General features: G+C 37.9%; 1 protein-coding gene across 5 annotated transcripts in view; it reads left to right on the top strand.

Annotated features, from left to right (window-relative positions):
* The window catches only part of HBS1L (HBS1 like translational GTPase), a 62,709-nt gene that overhangs the window by 40,078 nt on the left and 1,073 nt on the right, over positions 1-21,558 (top strand). For all 5 annotated transcript variants that reach the window (XM_054822905.1, XM_054822903.1, XM_054822904.1 and 2 more), the window contains 12 exons: positions 4,353-4,609; positions 5,089-5,254; positions 7,489-7,606; positions 10,264-10,410; positions 11,089-11,163; positions 11,953-12,070; positions 12,256-12,324; positions 15,510-15,614; positions 17,645-17,735; positions 19,460-19,568; positions 20,183-20,283; positions 21,199-21,343. In XM_054822905.1, the coding sequence (XP_054678880.1) occupies positions 4,353-4,609; positions 5,089-5,254; positions 7,489-7,606; positions 10,264-10,410; positions 11,089-11,163; positions 11,953-12,070; positions 12,256-12,324; positions 15,510-15,614; positions 17,645-17,735; positions 19,460-19,568; positions 20,183-20,283; positions 21,199-21,343 (1,501 nt within the window). The remainder of the gene's footprint in view (positions 1-4,352; positions 4,610-5,088; positions 5,255-7,488; positions 7,607-10,263; positions 10,411-11,088; positions 11,164-11,952; positions 12,071-12,255; positions 12,325-15,509; positions 15,615-17,644; positions 17,736-19,459; positions 19,569-20,182; positions 20,284-21,198; positions 21,344-21,558) is intronic.

The following is a 21,558-nucleotide window of genomic DNA, read 5'->3' as shown; positions in this document are numbered from 1 at the left end:
AGATCTACCCTGTTTTAGTTTAAAGTCATGATGGCTAGCCACGTTTCATTCATTATTGCACTAGTGTATCTAGCACTTTTTCTTTGCACAACTCAAAAACTATTTGGCAGCCTTAAGCAGTGATATTTAAAATAAAAGCTACTCGGAATTGAGAGAGTAGTTACTTTTTCTGCCTATAACCATGATTCTTTCAGATGCTGTAGTTAGTTTGAATTCTACCACTCAGCATCCGTCCAGTTTTTTGGAATCCTTACTGACATTGACTTTGGCCTACAAGACAGTCTGAGCATCTGGGATTAGAAAGAAAATCATTACCTAGCTATACAAAGTAGAATTCATAAGCTTACAAATAACCTGTCTTTCAAAATACATTTTTATCTTTTAATAGGCTTGATGTGACAGTCTTTGACTATATTTTGGAAAGCTATAAAAAAAACATGGGAGTTATTGTACTGGGTTTGCATGGAAAGGTTTTGGTCGCGGGGTGGGGGAGAGGCTACAAGGGTGGCTTCTGCAAGAAGCTGCCAGAAGCTTCCCATGTGTCTGACAGAGCCAATGCCAGCCGGCTCCAAGATGGACCTGCTGCTAGCCAAGGCTGAGCCAGAGCTCAGCTGGTAGTGCTTCTGGAATACATAGTTAAGAATGGGAAAAAAAAACCACCAGGAGCAATTGCAGCCAGAGAGAGGAGTGAGAAGATGTGAGAGGAACAACTCTGCAGACACCAAGGTCAGTGCAGAAGGAGGGGAAGGAGGCGCCAGAGCAGAGATTCCCCCACAGCCCATGGAGAAGACCATGGTGAAGCAGAGTGTCCTCCTGCAGGCCATGGAGGATGATGGGGAGCAGATATCCGCCTGCAGAGGACCCCACGATGGAGCAGGTGGATGCCTAAAGGAAGCTGTGACCCCGTGGGAAGCCCTACAGACCTCTGGAGAGAGAAGCTCATGCTGGAGTGGTTTTGCTGGCAGGACTTGTGACCCTGTGGGAAACCAACGCTGGAGCAGTCTGTTCCTGAAGGTCTGCACCCCATTGAAGGGATCCATGCTGGAGCAGTTGGTGAAGAACTGCAGCCCGTGGGAAGAATTTATGTTGGAGAAGTTTGCGAAGGACTGTCTTCTGTGGGAGGGACCCCATGCTGAAGTAGGGGAAGAGTGTGAGGAGTCCTCCCGCTGAGGAGGAAGGAGCGGCAGAGACAACGTGTGATGAACTGACCACAACCCCCGTTTGCCGTCCCCCAGTGTCTCTGGGGGGAAGAGGGAGAGAAATAGGGAGTGCAGTTAAACCCATGAAGAAGGGAGAGGTGGGGGGAAGGTGTTTTTAAGATTTGGTTTTACTTCTCATTACTCTGATAAAAGAAAGTTTTACTCAGTGAAAAAAAGTACAAATAACTGTAGTGACTAATTTTCTGTGGAATAGTTCATGTGTAATCACCTTTCCCCATAGCTACATCTAAAGCAATGATGACCCACTAATTTTCTGAATTTAGGGAATTGAGTCTATCTTATATAGGGTATTCAGGTTGTCAAGATGTGATATTTCATACTGGAGCTTGTCTAAAGCTATACTTGTGATACAGTGCAGCTGGTTTCATAGTGTCAAATATGAAATGTTGTGATTGTGTGACCTAAGGCAATAGTTCCATATCAACTTTTCTTTCTCCTTCAAGTGGTTTAGAATATTTTGATAGGGTACGTTCTTGTGCATAGACTTTATACAGAATTGTCTGTCCACTATGCAGAAGCACAGGTACCATCTATCCCCCTGCAACCAGCATGGCTGTATAAACCAAGTTCTTTGCTTTGCTAATTTGATAAAAATGTGATTGTGTATCCAGCCTTGATGCAAGACCCTGGTCTTGGGTTGTGCAACTGTAGCCAAAAATCCTGAGTGCTCACATTTTTGCTTTGGGGTCTCACAATCAAGAGAGAAACTTGGCTTTGGGCCTTATGAAAAAGGTGTCAAAATTAATCAGTCTGCTGCAGTACTAGTTACAGAGGTGGGTTCTGAAACCAAGGGGAGAAAGGGAGACCTGTGAAGTGTCCCATGTTGCTTAGTGCTATAATGAGAGGCTAATTTTGTTTTCAGTCTGAAGATTTCCTAGGTTTAATATTTTAGATCATAACTCTTGAGTTGCTTTCTTCAGTAGGCTAACATGCTTGGACTATATTGTATCCTGAGATATATATAATGGAAAAGGACTAATACAATGCAAATACTCCTACGCAGACAAAAATTTAGAAGTAATGTCAAATAAAAGCAGAGATGTAACCATGTGAGATTCTGAAAGTACCAAAATAAGTAATTCTGCTTATAGAAGTTGAAAAGAGGAAAACTGGGAAGTTAATTGTGGTATGTAAACAGGAAGTGGAGAGTGAAAAATCCACTCTGGATGTGGAGACACTTGAGTCTGAGAGCCTGCATGAATCCATTCCGTAGAAAGCATCCTGCAGCATGGTGGTACTGCATGGGAAAGGATTTCCAGTTTTCCAAGGGAAGAAACGTCTTCTCCTTGGAGAAAGTTTTAAATATGGTATTTTGTAGGAATTTCCAATATACTGTAATGATCAATGGTTTGTATATTGAAGTTTGCCATAATATAATATTGTCACACCAGTAATAACTGCTTCTGTGCCTGTCTTGCTGCTTACATTACTGCCTCGCCATGGAACTCAGGCAGTAAGAAAGCTTTTGCTTTCTTGAGTGTTACTTAGCATTTGTTTTTAGTCACCATCGTTGCCATAACAGGTGAAAAATCATATTGTATATTCTCAAAACATTTGTGTGAATTAAGAAAATATCCTCATTTACAAATTGGAGAGGAAAAGAGTAAGAGAGTGTAAGAGAATAATATATTTAGGATCATTTACTATTAGGATTAGTATGGTGATCTGTGGGAGAACAGGGTGGTAGAGAAACGGAGCTGGGGAATCGAAATCTCCTTAGTTCTAGATGCCTTGTTTTCATAGAATCACAGAATGGTTTGGGTTGGAAGGGACCTGTAAAAGTCATCTAGTCCACCTCCCCAGCCATAAGCAGGGACATCTTCAGCTAGATCAGGTTGCTCAGAGCCCCATCCAGCCTGGCTTTGAATGTTTCCCGGGATGGGGCATCTACCACCTGTCTGGGAAACCTCTTCCAGTGTCTCACCACCCTCATCGTAAAATATGTCTTTCTCATATCTAGTCTGAACCTACCTTCTCTTACTTTAAAACCATTACTCCTTGCCCTGTCACAACAGGCTCTATTAAAAATTCTGTCCCCATCTTTCTCATAAGCCCCCCTTTAGGTATTGAAAGGCTGCAGTAAGGTCTCCCCGGAGCCTTCTCTTCTCCAGGCTGAACAATCCCAACTCTCTCAGCCTGTCCTCATAGGAGAGGTGCTCCAGCCCTCTGATCATTTTTGTTGCCCTCCTCTGGACTCACTCCAAGACGTCCATGTCTTTCTTGTGCTGAGGACCCCGGAGCTGGACGCAGTACTCCAGGTGGGGTCTCATAAGAGCAGAGTAGAGGGGCAGAATCATCTCCCTTGACCTGCTGATCACACTTCTTTTGATGCAGCCCAGGATAGGGTTGTCTTTCTGGGCTGTGAGCACACATTGCTGGCTCGTGTCCAGCTTCTCATCCACCAACACCCCCAAGTCCTTCTCCTCGGGGCTGCTCTTAATCCTTTCATCCGCCAGCTTGTATTGATACCAGGGGTTGCCCCAACCCATGTTCAAGACCTTGCACTTGGCCTTGTTGAACCTCATGAGGTTCACATGGGCCCACTTATCGAGCTTGTCCAGGTCCCTCTGGATGGCTAAAACAAATTTTCTCAGTATTGTAAAATGTAACTTGTCTGTTATGGCTCTATATAAGCATTGCATGTTAAATTGCAGCTCAGGTATGCTTAGGATCTACTCTTTAAATGATATTGCTGGTGTTTTCACAATAGAGTATCATTACGTTCAGCTGCAATACTTGTAGCGTATGTGGAAGCTGTTTTAGGATTGATGCTTCAAAGTTGACTTAGGTTCTTACTTCAGAGACGACCAGCTCTCTGTAGTTGATCTGTACAACTGTCCTTTCTCTCTCCCTGTTAAAAGAAGTGGGTGTGGGAAGCTTTGTTTATCTGTTTCATGTATTTTACAGATTATTTCTTATCTTGCTTTTGTACACAGTGCTTTTCAGACAAGATGTTCAGAGCTGGTATCTGTTCAGTTTGTATCCAGCTGCTTATCACTTCCACCTTAATAGGCTTATCACATGCTCTTTGTCTGGGGCTTACATGATAGTGAAGGGAAAACTCAGTTTCTGTCCTATATTTCTACGGCTTCTTTGTCATTTTCATTCCTTGTGTTTTCTTTTTTTCCCTAGTGTGATTGCTGAAGAAAATGGCCATCCTAACACACCTCAGAAAGGACTGTTAACTGAAGATGCCGCTATAGCTTCTGGGGTACTTGAGGCAGCCTCTAAATCTACTCTTTCACCCCAAGTAGTGCAGGTTTCAGAAGAGCAGAATACGGTGCCTACTCCAGTAAAAAAGTCAAGCAAGACAAAACCACAAATAGATGTGAAAGCAGAGTTGGAGAAGAGACAAGGAGGAAAGCAACTGCTTAATTTGGTGGTAATAGGTAATACTGTTAAGTTACATTTTTGACAAGCATAGAGATTAAAAACTGTGTTGGTTGAATCTTGGAGTGATACAGAAGCAAAACCCCTCTCTCCAGGGGAGGGAAATCTCATACTGTTTTCAATCACATCTGCTTGACTGCTGTTCGTTGGAGGGAGTACATTCAGGCGTACTTGCCTAGGACAGTGAGGTTGACTTAGCTTCCTTTTGACAGTATAGTAAAATGTACTTTGGTTTGGTTTTGTTCTTGCAGTGTGTGCTTTTTAGTATTAATTTGGAGGTTCTATATGGCTGTCATGCTCATTGCCTGTTTTAATGAACTGTGTCTCTGTATCTCTGTCTTACAGGATTGTAAAATTCTGTGGGTTGCCTAAGCATTATTAGTGCATGTGATTTTCATGTTTTAGTATATTTCTTCTTGTACTATATTTAAAATGTGTGAATTAATAAAATTGATGTAATATTTATTTCCCTCCTTAGGACATGTTGATGCAGGTAAAAGTACTTTAATGGGTCATTTGCTCTACCTTTTGGGAAATGTGAACAAAAGAACTATGCACAAATACGAACAGGAATCTAAGAAGGCTGGCAAAGCTTCGTTTGCCTATGCATGGGTCTTGGATGAAACTGGTGAAGAAAGAGAAAGGTAGAAGTATATTTTAATGGAGTTACCTTTTTTCCCCTGAAAGAACAGCATTTAGGAAATATCAAACTGCTAATAATGCTTTGGTAGAAATGTTCTAAATGTTTAAAGATACTTACTTAATACTTATTAGCAAATATTTTTCTTTGTCTATATGAGTACATGTTATCAAAAGAAAAAAATAATATTCTTGTTTGTTTATAAGAAATGTGAACGAAAAGTTCAGTATTTCTTCATATATTTCTATGCTGTGGAGTGCAGTGTAGGAATGCTTCTAGTAGATGAGTTAGTTCATTTAAAGCTGCCTTACTGGTTTATTGCTGCCAGATTTTTCTCAGTTTGGTTATTGTTGTATGGGAAAGTTCTAGGTTAAATTTTTCTATGAAGGAGTGTCAGAATTATTATAAACTAAGCACTGATATGTCAGTTCATCACATGTGACTTACATTATATCAAATATAAAATTATAAATTAATAAATTATATTCGTATCCCTTATAAACTGCCTTTATGAACTTGAAATACAAAATTTAAAAATTTAAAACTAAATTTTATCATATTGAAAAAATATGTAATGAAGCAGTGAAGCTAATTTAAAAAAAATCTGTAAGAGCTTTTAAGAACACTATATAGGAAGCTAAAGACATGATATTCTGTGTTCATAAAATAATTTTAAAAGGCATCATCTTACATGTTTATGTTTTTACAATCACTTGCACCCATGGTTTCATAGCATATAAGCTCCTCTGGTTGGAAATTTAACCTTCCCAATATAAACTGATGCTGAAGAATATGGAGTAAGACAGTCCCTACGGAGTAACTGTTGTTGTTTTTAAAGGCGGATGCACTTTTGCAGTGTGCCTCTATGTAGCTAAACTTTTGCCTATGTGAGTCCTTTCATTTACGAAGTGCACATACAAACCTGGGGGGGCGGTGTTTGTGTTGGGCAGGGTGCAGGGAAGGGGGGAACAATCCCGAAGCGACCAAACACAAATTTGAAAAGTAGCCTTACATCACTTAAGGCTGATGATATTGTAGTGGTAGTGTTGTCATGGCATTACAGTCTAAGGATGTAAAAGAGGAAAAGCTGATGGGGGGAGGGTCTTTTTCGTAATCCCTGTAGATGTATCTGAGTGTAAAATGGCCAAACTTTGAAGATCAATTCTTTTCACAGATCTGTAATAGAATAATTAAACACCATAGTAAGTACGTTACTTTCTTAATACAAGCAGCCTTTGATAGGATGTAATTAACATGTGAAACCAGAAATAGAGACAAGTACTTATTGCCTATGAAGAGTAAAATGTTAACAGAAAGTAAAGTTTGTAGAATAATTGTCATGAGCCTTAAAAGTGATATCCCTTGGTCTATGATTTTTTGTTGTATCTAACAGTTGTGCATTTGGTACCAGACTTCTCTTCAGAAGATAAATTGTAATTATTAAGGGAAAAGTTTTCTGAATTGTATTTTTGATCGATTCTGTTTTCTCTTTACTTTGAGTTTTTTATTTTTAAAGAAAAACTTTTTGGAGCAATCTGTAAATGTTTAGGGGGTTATTTTGTTGGGGTTTTTTGTCATTGGAAGTAGCATATTTTAAGTACCTGTGCTAATGTGAGAAGTTTTGTCCCTTTAAAGTATTGTCGATAAAGGGAGATGCAGATGACTAACCCAGATACAGATGTGTGCATGATAGATGTTTGTATTTGATTGGATGAATCCTATCCTACATGCTGTGCAGAATATGTGGGTGTTAGTGAGATGTGGAACTGAGTCAAAGCGCTGCAATAATCAGTGGTTCTGCATGTGGATCTTTGCAAATGTATAGCTGTATTCCTATAGTGCCATACCTTCTGTTTTTTTATTCTTGGTATGTTTCTGATAATCTATGATGCCTTTTTCTGAGGAGCTAAGTATTAAAAGCAGAATTAGTAATGATTTAAATACGCAGTACAGTTTTCGTGTTCCCACTGTGCTTGTTGGGTCGCAGTCTATGGGTGTGTGGAGTTAGTACTGTGAATTCTGGATGTTTGTTTCTTTGTGACAAGAGTTACTGAAAGGCAGCTCTAGAGGTCTGCTTTTCCAGCAAGCAGGTTCCTTTCAGGTGTTTTGTGCAGGCTAAATCAAACAAAAGCTATGAAGTGTATAATTTCATGATTGCATTTTTAATAGCTTACTTTATATCTCTATGAAGCTTTCAAAGCAGTTTTAATGATGCGTTGGATGTATGCTTTGTTTAAGGGGAGTAACAATGGATGTGGGTATGACCAAATTCGAGACGAAGACTAAAGTAATTACACTGATGGATGCTCCAGGCCACAAAGACTTCATTCCAAATATGATCACAGGAGCTGCACAGGTAGAGATGGTCTAAAACTCTTTTTCTAATAGCATTATAATTTATAACTTCAAATGGTTTTCTTCTTCTTTTAAAATCTAAGATGAAATGGAATTGTTGATGGTGAGGTTTTTGTGAGTTTTCTAGACTTAAAAAAGAATGTGTTTGTTTAAAGGCAGTTCCTTTTCTTTTTTTGGGACATTAACTTTTTGGAGGAGAGTTTTATTAGGGAAGTAATTTGAATACTAAGTTGCAGTTTGATAAAATCAGAGCTGAGCTTTTAAAGCTATTCAAACGTGGCATATTCAACAGGAAGTTCTGCGAAAGTCTTGTAGGTAAAGATTTTAAGTGGTTTTGAGCTTAAAGAAAAAAGCTTTGGAGAGATCAAACAAAAGGCATTCTTCTATTTAACTATATTTTATATGGAATGGTAAAACATAACACATAACAAAGTTTATGCAGAATGCATCTCTGTTGTCAATAAGACATTTGTGGCGACTACATGCCATTTGCTTTAGGAACAGTGGGTAAAGTCAAAAGCATTGGACGCTACCCATTGAATTCAGTATGGCACTTACCATTCTCATATAGGTTAGTTATTTAATTAATGGAAATAATAGATCAGAAGGGGGAAGAATAATGTCGTTACACGACATTAAATGTGTGAAATTTTTTCCACTTAAAGGAACCTTTTTTTTCAAATAGTATTGATTCTCCAAAGTAGAGGTGTAATCAAAGTTTGGGGTTTCTTTTCTTTTCTTTTTTTTTCTTTCTTTCTTCTAAGCTAAGTTAGTATGTAGAGTTTTTTGCTTTCTGCATGTCATTGCAGTCTGAGGTTTCTCATAAGATCACAGTAAGGATGGGGTACTGCTAGTATGATTTTACAGATAGGAGAACTATACTATAGGAAGACTGATTTGCTCCAAATTCTGCTCTAGCTCTGAAGCAGAGCATGGGTAAGAATTCACACCTTGTGACCCAGCCATTAGGATAGTCAGAAGCTTGCAAATTGTGGTGTAGAGCTTGTACAGTCATCTATATTGTGAAGTGTATGTTATAGGAAGTTCAGGAGTTTTAAAATTAGAAGTGGATCTTTAGTTTGAGAACGATGGAAAATGTTGACTCAGCCATGCCATTTTCTTCTCAACTTTAAATTAAATTGGTTTGTCTTTTTTGAGAAAAGTAATACAGGCAGCAAGTGTTAAGAGAAGACTTGCAGATCTACCAGGAGTTGTATCAGTTGAGGAGATGATGAGGCTGGCCAAATAAGACTTGGTGTATCTGTCTCACTTCAGCTCTCAGGATGGTGAGGGGCCAGTCTGTTCTGAAGCTTGTTAAGGGAATCACTGAAACTTTGCAAGTTTCTGTTGCCTGTTAGCAGGCTCAGCACTGCAGCAATGGGTGGAAGAAAGCGAACGTGGAAATCGCCCTGATGCCTTTTTATTGTGGAGAATTCTGTTAGGAGGTGAATCCCCAGCTGCTGTTATGCAAAATGCAAATCAGCCTTATCAGGGCCAGGATCTGGCCTTTGATGCATATGGTTAATTCACGTAAATCCTGAGGTACGGTTTTTATAATTTATAAAATACAGGATGTCCTTTTTTTGAGGGAGAAGTTCACTGCAGTGCACTTCTGAGGCTGAGAGCTGTGGGGAAATTCATCCCTCATCCTTTTCTCTTACTCACACTTGGGCTGTCTCTGTATGAGCTCTGGGGATTTTGTGCCTAGGACAAGGTGAGGGGAATTCAGAGCCAGGACAGTGTGCTCTTTCTCTTCCTACTGCTGGCATCCTGAAGCATAAGTATGTAAGGAAAGGGAGAAAATATCACTTTTTCTCCTCTCTCTTTCCATTATGTCCATCTCATCAGTCCTATGAAATTATCTTACATGTGACTCTTGACAGCAGTGCCTTTACTGTTCACCTTTGTTGCCATTGCTGGTACATGATGATGGTCTAACCGGCTGCTGCTTGCCAAAGCAGAAGTAGAAGTATCAGCAGCATTTAAGGCTAACAGCAAAATCTGTGTTTTTTTCCCTGTGCTTACATGCTGAATTTTCTACAGTGCTGTAGACGGTGTGATACCTATTTGCTCTTAATGCTGTGGCAGAGAGTTTGCCTAGATGATAAAATAGGCTACTTAGTCTTTTTCACCTTGTGATTTTGGCATGGTCCAGTGTGTTGAGCGGACTGTGAAGCATCCACATCCAACATGCAGTAAACCGGTTGTCCCAGTTGTATAGTGAGATGATTTATCTGTAATTTTACAGCTTCTCACTATGAAGGTGTCCAGACTGAGGCAGGGAGAACTCAACATTGTGCTCATACCTGTTCTTAGGCTTCTGGAGCATGGGCCACTTTTGTTTAGTTGAGGTCTATACAGCATATCCATAGTGGGTAGTTTGAAGAGGACAGGTTCCCAAAACCAAAAGTTGGCTTATGTTTAACAGAAAATAGTGGTTTATGACATGAGATGACATAATTCCATAATATCTCACCCAAGTTGGCATGACACAGATAGAACTGAGCAGTTTCAATTACATTTGAAGCACATTGGGATTCCTCCCATGTAGAGTACATTTTGTGTGAAATGTTGGTGATTGACATATTTACCCAGATTATTTCCACCTCTTAACCACTTTTGATTTTTTTTTTAATTTTTTTTTTTTTTTTATTCTAGGCTGATGTGGCTATTTTGGTTGTGGATGCTAGCAGAGGAGAGTTTGAAGCAGGGTTTGAAACGGGTGGACAGACTCGAGAACATGGATTATTAGTGCGCTCTCTTGGAGTGACACAGCTAGCTGTTGCAGTCAATAAAATGGACCAGGTACGTGGTTAATTTTTTTCATTTAATTGAAAGGCTTCCATCTAGGATTGTGGACCCTAAGTTTAAGGATCAATATTGTGATACTAATAATAAAGTATTGTTTCTTTCTTTGGTTCTCAGCTCTGACTCTTGTACACTTTACAAAACTCTTCTTTTTATTAGTGTATTTTGAAAGCACTCAGAAGGATAGTTTTGGTGCTAAAATGTGTAGGGATCCCTCTTATATTTGTGAAAATATCACATAAGCAGTTAACCCAGTGGCATTTGCAAGGGCATCTTGGTGGTCATTCAGGTTCAAGACCCCAAGAGCTTCATTTAAGCTTATTCTTGTAAGATGTGTTAAATATTACTAATTGCGGTTTAGATTACTACTGTGTTATATTCTTGCTGAAGCTGAATTTTGTATAAACTTTTAAAAAAAGGTACTGTTCAAGGACAAATCAAACTAAAGGGGCTTGCAAGTGAAATGGTGTGTTGTTTGCTACCAGTAATTGTTAATGTGTATGCTCTTATGTATTCAACTATGAATCCACCTGGAAATCTCGTATTTATAAATTCATTGGGTGCTGTGTGTGGAGAAAACCTACTAGTACTACAGAGCTGATGACATGCAGCTCTATGTTTGAGTTATGGTTCAAAATCTATAATTTTATTATCATAATCTGTTTTCTATTTTAGGTCAATTGGCAACAGGAAAGATTTCAGGAAATTACGAGTAAGCTTGGCCAATTTCTTAAGCAAGCTGGTTTTAAGGTAATGTAAATTTCTGAGGTCTTTGTTGCTTTAAGGCATTTGGGTAGGATGAGTTTTTCTTACAGTCAGGTTATTTTGTGTCACTTTCCTGCTACTGCTATGTGCACATAGTATAGCAGATCACTTTCCTTACTGGTAGGGTGTACATTGAGCCCTGGATAAGGTTAGTTAGTTCTTTTAATACTCTTTCTGTCATTATCTTTGTTTGGGTCTGTTGAATCTTTGGGACACTTGCCTGTAGTTTCTTGGGATTATTGTCTACAAAGCAGAACAGACCAAGGATTGTCTATCTTAATGTGCGGGATTATGTGAATTACAGTAGAGAATTTTATACTAGAGCAGGTGTCAGTGTGGATTATGAACTCATAAGAACATTCTCCATTTGCCATTCTTGACTGTTCTTCTCACATTTCCTCAGTTCCAACTACTATCCCTTTGGACTGGCTGTGGCCTTCCTGAAATCCCTCTGCATAAACCAGTAATTCAAACCGAAGTTTTGCCAGTCAGATATGGAATTGGAGTTTGTTACCTGAACTCAGTTTCTAGTCGTCAATGTTGCTATCATCATCGTTAAATATCTCCAAGTCTTTGCTGTAGCACTGTGATCAGGCAAGAGGTAAACAGAAAGGAAATGGATCCACCACTGAGTAATCTGCCTTCTTCAGGGGAAACGCAAATATTCAGAGTGTTCTCTTATAGCTTAGAGGCGTAATACTGAAAAAATGCACCTCTTGCTTCTGCTAGAAGATCCCATTGTTAATGTATGCTTTTGTTTGTTTTCTTAATTAGGAGTCAGATGTGGCTTATGTACCAACAAGCGGCCTTGGGGGTGAAAATCTGGTCACAAGGGGTCAGTCAAGTGACCTCACACAGTGGTATAAAGGAAAGTGTTTGTTAGACCAAATTGGTGAGTGCAATTTTCATCATTTAAAAAATAATATATCTTAGTCCTGTGTACGTCAAAATTTATGTTTTGGTGGAAATGTGGGACAAAGTCCTTGGAACGCAATCTGGTTGATTTATCCCTAGGTGAGAAGTTGAGATAGTTATTGATCACAGAAATTCTAAAAGATCTTATTAATTTTTTTGCAGATTCTTTCAAGCCACCACAGAGATCAGTGGATAAACCATTCAGGTTGTGTGTTGCTGATGTTTTTAAAGGTTGGCTGTTTTTATAATACTTTCACCATAATTTCACCAATATTTAACACAAATGTTGAAAAATGATGTAAAAATAAGACTTAAAGTAGGAGCTTTATTTGTGTCAGTAGTCTTGAACAGGAATAATAAGTTTTCAAGCACTGTTCTTTGTCAAATTTTGGATAGTACCGCTGAAGGAGAAACACACTGGAAGAGAAATTGAGATAGAAAATCTGCATGACCAGCTAACTGGCTGTGTAATGAGTTGATGGTTCTGTGGGACAGAATTTGGAAGTTTCTCTTTCCCTAACTGGTTCTTGTTGCCTAAATGAATGTTTCTCAAACTTTTTACCAGTGTGACTTTGGGTTCTTTTACCTTGCACTCCCAGATTTTAAAAAAAGTTTGACTTGTTCCTTTTATGTTCATTGTTGTAGCTGTAAATAATAACTTCCTTCATTTTCATAAAAAAATTTTGGGGGTGAAGTGGAAGAAAAGGATGGTGAGACTGCTATAAGCAGCCAAGGATTTAATGAAAGGCAGCTATCTGTTGTCTAGTTCCTAGACAACAAGTAGCTATAACCAGTTTTTATTCCTATTGTCTGGAGAAAATAGATTGCCTTGAGCCATTAAGATTTTCATCGTAAACTTGTTATGTTTTTCAGTTAAATGCATTTACATTCACAGGTAATTTAGAACAAATGAGGTTTGTAACACTCATCCCATTTGAAACATTCTGTAGGTCACTTGAGAAACATTGCAAACTAAATGACAGCATGATGTGAAATGTTATAAATATTTGTAATCAAATATTATTATTGAAATTCATATTTAAAAGTAAATTTTACTTTATATACAGGTTGTTTATAGGGGAAGTACAAACAAATCAGATCAAAATGCTGATTGTAATTGGAAAAATCAGTTTTGTGCAATTTTGAGGTGGGTCTTTGAGAAAACCCTAAATGCTTTACATGCCCTGGGTTAGCTGACTTAAGGTACTGAAGCCATAATGTTAAATATTGAAACCTTGCATGAGAATTGATCCTAGTGTGTTACCACTAGTTTCATTATCTAGGTGGTTGCTGTATTTTTTTTTTTAAATTTTGTGAGCTGCGGGAAAGTGTGTTAGGATTATTGATTGAGATCTTTCAAAATATTATCACAACTTTTTTGTTGCAATAATCATTTTTCTATTGAGCTAAGTTTCACAAAATGAGCAATTCTGACTTTAGCATGCTTGCTAAAGTATGCAAAAAAATAATGGCTTTGGAAGGGACTCAGTTTACATATGCAGGTTTTATCACTAAATGTGGCCTTTTAGGTGTTTTTTTAGGCTATTTTTTTCTTACCTTGTGATCTCAAAACTTAATTAACTTGGATGCCACCAGAGGAAGTAGCTGCAGGTACAAGTATATGAAGCAACAGTTCTTCTCAGCTCTATTCCAGTGCCTGTGTGTGCTCAGGAGGAGGTGTCCATAGAAGTGTATAAAAAGTGAGAGTGCTGAGCATACTCTTATGTAGTTTGGAAAACCCCTTTCTTTATTAAGGTTACTCACACATATGATTCATCTGCCTCAGCCTGATTTTAGCTGTTGTCCTCCATAGTCCTCCTAATATTCTCTCCAGGCAAACTGTCTCCTGATCCAAGAGGTCCCTGTGAACTCATTCATGCATCAGTCCCCACTTACCATATAATCCTGTCTGGGCTATGACTTGACTTTAGAAAAACCTTGTCCAGCAGCCAAATCCTGAGGACAAAGAACATGTCCTGGCAGAATCAGAGTACCATGATACAGAAGTCAAGCCAGTTTTTATGCCCTTATTCTGTCCCACAGTATGCATTTTGTACTTGCGTTGATTTCATGGGGAGCTGAAGGAACTCGGCAGTGTGCGGGAAGCATGGGAGATGGTGAGACTTCAAACACCACGCTGATTTACCAAGCCAGAGCTGGTGGTGATGTAAAAAAAAGAGAAATGGTTCTTGATTGTGCTTGGGAGGTGTCTGGGAACCCGGAACCAGTTCACATTTCTGATGGCCTGCAAGTGCTTGCAGAGCCAGCTTCAGGTTCTCTTGTGTACCATATTGAGGTGGTATTTGTACCATGACTTGTTTTTTTTTTTTTTTTCCTAGCAAGTATCTGCTTCTCCAGTTTTCTGTTCTTTTGATACCCTATGTCATCTGTTAATTGACTGCATTTGTCTCATTTGCTGGAATGAATAGAGGAAAATTAGGGTAATATTTTTCCAGCTAGAGAGATGGAAGCATTCATCAATAATGGTGATGAACGCAAAAGAGCAAGTTGGTAGTGTGTGACCTCAAGATTTGAGGTCAACTTGGTCTTTTGAATTCAGCTTTAAATTAAGCTTTTAATCTAATGTGACACACAAAATACTAAGATGCTTGCTTATCACAGAATTCTAATGTTCAGCAAAAGGTACATTTGTTGTTTGTATGGATACTGAAGATGTTGTTGTAGAATCACTTCAGAGGATTCTTTTTAAATGCACCTGCAAACACATGCTAAGGAGACAAGCTATTTCTTAAGGTGTGTATGCATAAATGTGCACATGCAGCACATCTATTGAAATTAACTGACATATTCACATAAGGAGCGGAGTATTAGGACATTGAAGAAGAAAAACTTTGCAGATCTTTTATTCAGAAATACTTAAGTCATCCACAGATTATAATAGCTCCTCATATTAAATAGGACTGAATCAATCTTTGACTTTCCAGGAGTAAAAGTAATATGCAGACAGAGCATGTAGGATTCTCACTCAGTTAAGCAGTAAATGGCATAGGAATTTGCACCTGTATGCATGAGAATTTTTGAGAGGTCTAGTATGGGTTTTTTATCAGTAATTATAGTGAGAAAGTGCTGAAATAAATAAAATTGCTAGAAATTAAGGGACTTAATCTAATATTGAAAAACTAAAAAATATTTCTTCATGTACCTACATTTGTGTAAAGAAGGATATTTCTCCCTTGGTTCTGAAAAACATAACATCTAGAGGTTTTGAATTTAATGTTTCATTTTCATTATGATGCGCAGCTGGCTAACTTGCAAGTACTGAACACTCTACTGGGGGGGGAAAAAACCCGTCTTCGTTTATATTAAAAACTTATCTATGCATTGCTGAAGGGCTAACTTGTGATGGGAAATTGACCTTATTATAAAGTTTTTTGAAATTACTGTGTTTATTACAGACCAAGGATCAGGATTTTGTGTGACTGGTAAAATAGAAGCAGGCTATATTCAGGTTGGAGAACGACTTCTGGCAATGCCTCCCAATGAAACTTGCACTGCAAAAGGTACAGTCTTCAGAAGCGTGTTTACTTTCAGGTCAATACTGGGCTAGAAGCAGTTACTGAAATGGTAACAGACTGTCAAACTGATACTAACTGTCAAACATAAAATATGAAAGCATAAAACGAATTTCTTTAGATGTGACTGTGTCTGTATAAATATGTCTATGAAGAGTATGTGAAGTGTTGCATTTTATTACCTTTTTTTACTATATCTGATATTCCAAATGTTATAGCCTCATGACTTTTGACATGGCTTTATGAAGAATCTGTAAAAACATCTGAGTTCCAGCAATGTCTATAAAAATATGCAGTACAGAAATCATTAATATTCATCTATACTGTGGAGTGTTACTGCTGTTAGGAAGTGTGAGGATGTTGAACAACCTTTAGAAATGAATCTTATGAATTAGATGTGAAAAAGCTTGAGAATTAAGTCTCTGCTGTTTGGTGTTCATGAGGTTTGTCACTGATCCTTTCATTATATACAAACTTCCAGGATATAATTGTCCTGAGCAACTACAAAAGAGAAGAAAATTAGATTTAAATTTAAATATATTTAATTTCTGAAAAGAGGAATAGCTAGGTCAAGACATTAAATGTTTAACTGTTTCCTGATTAAGTTGTCTGTCTGTACTGCAGACCTGGTTTTGTTTCATGTGGAAGCAGAAAGATAAAATTACGATTTTCCTGCATTGACCAATGAATAAAATATTAAGCCCTCAAAAGAAATGAATAGGTTTCTGTATCTAAATGTTCAGCCTGAATTCAGCAATGTGCTGGTTCGACGGTCCTGTTCTGTTCCAGAACCAGCTCATTCAGTGCTAATTTGGGAAGCTCTTCAGAGTGCCCGTTTATATGGTTGCATGCATGCACAGGAATGTTACAATAACATGGATGAATATGGGTATCAGATCACTGTAGTCACTCATCTGTTTTGAGAGTGGAGGAAGTAGCATGGAAAAAGATGTATTTTGTCTGAGTAATCCCCAATGGTACAATTCTATGATTTTTCTTTTGGACTGCCTCTCATACGGCTGACGTGCAGGTGAAGGTTGGGGGTATTAGTTCATTAAGCAAGTATTATTTGTATTTAATGTAAAGAAAAGATAAATTAAATTATCATACAATATTTACTAAAGGTAATGTGCACATTAGGATTCCAGTTTTTCATTTCAAGAGACTGAGTTTCACTTGTTCTGTGAGAATGAAGCATATATATGAAATGATTATCAACACTATTTCAAAAACAGTACTTAACATGTTTTTAGATGAATGATGCTTTCTGGTTTGTTTTTGACAAGTGGTTTTGTGAAACGGATTTGTAAATCAATAAATACAATATGTAGCAGAATAGAACTAGATCCTATAAATGGATGCAGTATTTATAAAAAGTGGGTTTGTTTGGGTTTTTTTTCTTTCCTTCTTGGTGTTTACCAGAAACCTTAGAATGTTAAGTCAGGAGCAATTACTTTTATCCTCACCCATCAGCCAGGTTATCTTTTAAAGCAATTAAAATACATCACAATCAGAATAAAGTTACTTTTAAAGCTGCTTTCTAATCGTCGCCTGAACAGTATCGTGAACGAAAGGCATCGGTTACGCTTTTTTATGAAAGAGTCAGCAGACCCACTTAAGGTAAATGAAAGTTGACATAGCACCATTAAAGTATATGAAAGATGCGGTCTAGGGTGTGCATGTGCCTCAAAGGATGGGTGGGGCAGATATGGAGATATTAGTACTACGGCATTTTCAGGACTGCGTCATCTGCGCTGTGACAAGTGCCAGGGTCCCCTCTTCTGGCTTAAATAAAGCCATGTTATTGTGCAGGGTGGGGTGAGAGAATAGTGAGTCCTCGCCAAGGGGAAAAAAATGCTTCCTCGGTCTTCTCAGTTAAAAAGCTTTTACTCTCAACCCATTCATACTGAAAATTGATGAGTAATGGTTGATGAAGCACAAATGGCCCAAACAGAGCTGTTTGTTTGTAGCTCAGAACCTAGGTACTTCACTGAGGTTCTGTTCTTACTCATTTCCAGGAATCACACTGCACGATGAACCAGTTGATTGGGCTGCAGCAGGAGATCATGTTAGTCTCACTTTGACCGGCATGGATATCATCAAAATCAAGTGAGCAAAACTGGGTTTCAGTCTAAGTAACGGTTTGTTTTTAATGAAAAGCTTTATAACTATTACACTTAACAATCAGCGGTTTACTTGAAGAATGATGTGGCTACCAGGATATTTAAAACCAAAGTGATGCATATCACCTGGCTTGCACGTACAAACGTTGGAAACATCTGCTACATGTGCAACGGCAACCTCAGAAGACTACTGTTAGTTTTCATACTTTGCCCTACTGCTGACACTGGTAACCTTCAAAGCCTTTTTCCTTAAGACTTGTCCATGGACATTTTAAATGCTGAATTTAGTAAATCCTTATTGCTAAATAAACCAAAATATTTTTGAGGAGCTTATTGAACTGTAAATCATTCCAACAAAACACATCCAAACAACTGCCATTGTGTACCCGTAAATCATTCTAACAAAACACATCCAAACAACTGCCATTGCGTACCCGTAAATCATTCTAACAAAACACATCCAAACAATACCGATAAGTAAATCTGGACAAGTGGAATTGATGGAAACTGTTTATTCAACACATTTAACTGCTTGTAATGTTTCTTTGGGTAAATGTTTTGCTGACCCTTTCTTAGGGGTCTGATACATTCAGTGAGACACAGCAAATCTCTTCGTGTCCGTTTCAATGTATAGGTTTCATGCTAAGCGTTAGTCTCTAGCTTTTAGGTAAGTGTCAGTTGTTGTTCAGGCTAGAAAATTGGATCTGTAATTTGTTCAGCTATTTTACATTCCAGTTGGACTTCAGACAGCAAACTTTCAAGCTACTGTTTGAAAAACTCCTTACATGGATAACTCTACAAATTTATGCTCTGCTTTTCAGGGAAAAGCACAGGCTTTTCTGTATTGCCATTTGATAATGGGGTGTGATACTCTGTGGTAAATGGCGGGGGGGAAGTCTTGTTCTACTTGTTGAATGAAGGCTTGAGTCAATTCGTTACCTTGGTGTCATTCATCTTTGGAGGTACGTTAGATTTTCAAGAAAAGGTACAAAGTTTTAAGTCCTCTTGATATTGATGAAATTCGATTACATCTGATGCATATGTTTAATCATGCTGTGTGTTCTCTTCAGTCATATTTTTCTGGGTGGGATTAATTTTCCTTTCATTTTAGGCGGCTAAAACTAGCCACTGTGAAAATGCTGTGTCTAGTCTACCTTATTGACTTGTAAAGAGCAGCAGCTTTCTTGTGACTCCATGTAGAGGTTTGGTTTTTTTTTTTTTTTTTCAATGAGTGCTGCTGAGAGCTTAAGTTTTGAGAATCCTGATCACGATGTTCCTTTATCCACAAAATAGTGGAGTTACAGGCAGCAGCACCACAATTTTGGGCACCCAAAATATTTATATTTTGGTATTTTATGCTATTGATCTGGAACAATTAATCTCTGAATGAAAGTCTAATTCTTCAAAGTACCTACGCACAGGAAACAGTGACATTTTTAGAAACTGATTAGCAATGGACGTAATTGTTCACTGAACTAGACAGACCTCTTCATGCATACCCACAAAATACTGTAGACATTGTCTAGGAATTGATTTCGTTACAGGCTTTAATACGGTGTTCCTGATTTATTTCTTTTTTTTCCCCCAGGTTATACTAAAGTGGTGTTGTCTTTGCTTTGCTTGTCTTAAATATTTGTCTTTTTCTAGTGCAGTGATTAACATTTGTATGTCAAGATATGTATCAGTTCCTTTTATTCTCCTCTCTTGTAGTGTTGGCTGTGTATTTTGTGATCCCAAGGAACCCATTAAAGTTTGCACTCGTTTCAGAGCTCGAGTTCTCATCTTCAATATTGAGGTTCCAATCACTAAAGGATTTCCTGTAAGTGTCTGTGAAAGTTCCTGTGTTCATTACAGGTTGCTCAGGGCGTTTCCTCTCCATGTTCAATGCCCCCAATATGAGAGGCATTTAGCATCCAGAAGTGGTTCTGTCCCTCCAGAGGAAACAGATTCTTCTGTAATTTGAAGAGGCTGTAAGGGGCTATTGTGGCTGCTTATGCATATTCTTACTGGCTTTTAATACATAGCTGAGCCATTTCAGAGAACATGAGTTCCTCTGCAGTCAGGCTAGGCTGTCCTTTGGAAAGCTCATGCCTTGTAGGAGTATAATGATGCACTTAGTTGTAAGATACCTTTAAAAATCAATAAAATATCAGTTCATGCTACAGAACTGCACTGTAGTGGCAAAAGCAAAACATTTAATTCATCATGAATACCTTTTTCATTCTTAATACATGACCTTTGTATCTGTAGAGATCACAAAGTTTAGGAACTAGGAACAGTTACTGAATGTGAGGCAGAGACTCCTGTGAGAGAAGTTTTTATAAGCATTTGTTTAAAAAAATCAGTATTAAAAGAAGTTGATGTCTTCAAGTATTAACGCCTAGCATTTCAGATTATTGTAGAATGTTTAATAACTGAAAAAAATATTTTTAGGTACTTTTACACTATCAAACCGTAAGTGAACCTGCTACTATTAAAAGACTGTTGAGTGTCCTGCACAAAAGCACTGGTGAAGTGACAAAGAAAAAACCTAAGTAAGTGTTTTGAATAGTTAATAATTACTCCAGAAATGGTCTAACTCTTGGTTAATATACGGTATATCAAGCAGGCTCTATTGTGAAGCAATAATGTGTTTATAAGAACATGCTTTCATTATTTTAGTTGGTTTCATGTTTAGATTTCAGAGCACTTTACAAAGCGAAAAACCTCCTGTGCACTTGATAAATGCTTAGCAACTGAGAAGTAAAATGACTTGCCTAAGGTCACTTGCAGAATTGGGAGTGAATCCTAGATCACCAGCCCTGAATTTAAAGGACTTTTTTTTTTTTTTTTTTCATTATCTCTTTTCTTCCTATAATAGCATGGAATCTTTGGTATAATTCTGGTGATGGGTTGTTGTCTAAAATAAGCTCCGACAGTGGTTGGAGAAAAAGAGATTTAGGGAATCCTCCCATATAAGTTAAACTATGGGAACATCCTTCTAGTTATATTTGGGTAGAAATGCTGTTTGATACATATGACATTATCAGAATAATCCTTTTCCAGAAATTGCATGGCTGAAACTGTTGCTGAAAGGTAATGGGAAGAAAAATTACGACTTCTACAGAGCAATGAATTGGCTCTTTAGTTGTTGGGTTTGAAACAAGACTTGATTTCTGCTAGACGTGAAAAAGCAGGTATTAATGAGATAACTAACTTCAAAGCAATTTGCTAAATGTTGTGGTCGATGCCCTCGTCTAGTTTTTAAAGAAAACTCGGATGCCATTTTAAAAGGTATACTCCAGGCAAATGAGTTTTCAGTCTGGTGGCTTGGGTTATACTTGAAATCAAGCTTGATCATTATACTTTCAGCTTTTTAAATGGATTTTTTTTTCCATTTATTCACTGTTCTCTTTTTCATTTATGCATTCCTATATTTATAATAGAGTTTTCTGCTTATTTACTTGCAGGTTCTTGACTAAAGGGCAGAATGCTCTCATAGAACTACAAACACAAAGACCTGTTGCTCTAGAGTTGTATAAAGATTTTAAAGAGCTTGGGAGGTTTATGTTACGCTACAGTGGTTCCACTATTGCTGCAGGAGTTGTCACAGAGGTATGGCATCTTTGTAACAGACTTCCTATACTGTAAAGGAACAGCGTTAACTTTAACACAGCATTTAGTTTTTATGGTTAAGAACTGTTTTACACCCTTTGGCCTAAAAATTCTAGGCCTGAGGGAGAGCAGTTTAGTGACATTAACCAAGTTCTGGTACTGAGACTTACAGCTGAGTCATTTCATGTCTAAACTTGGAACTAGAGGGTGAGAAT

This window comes from Grus americana, chromosome 3, assembly GCF_028858705.1.
Source record: "Grus americana isolate bGruAme1 chromosome 3, bGruAme1.mat, whole genome shotgun sequence".
In the NCBI taxonomy this organism is placed as follows: domain Eukaryota; kingdom Metazoa; phylum Chordata; class Aves; order Gruiformes; family Gruidae; genus Grus; species Grus americana.
Note: the sequence above shows the minus strand (reverse complement) of the source record. Positions and strands in the feature narration are given on the sequence as shown.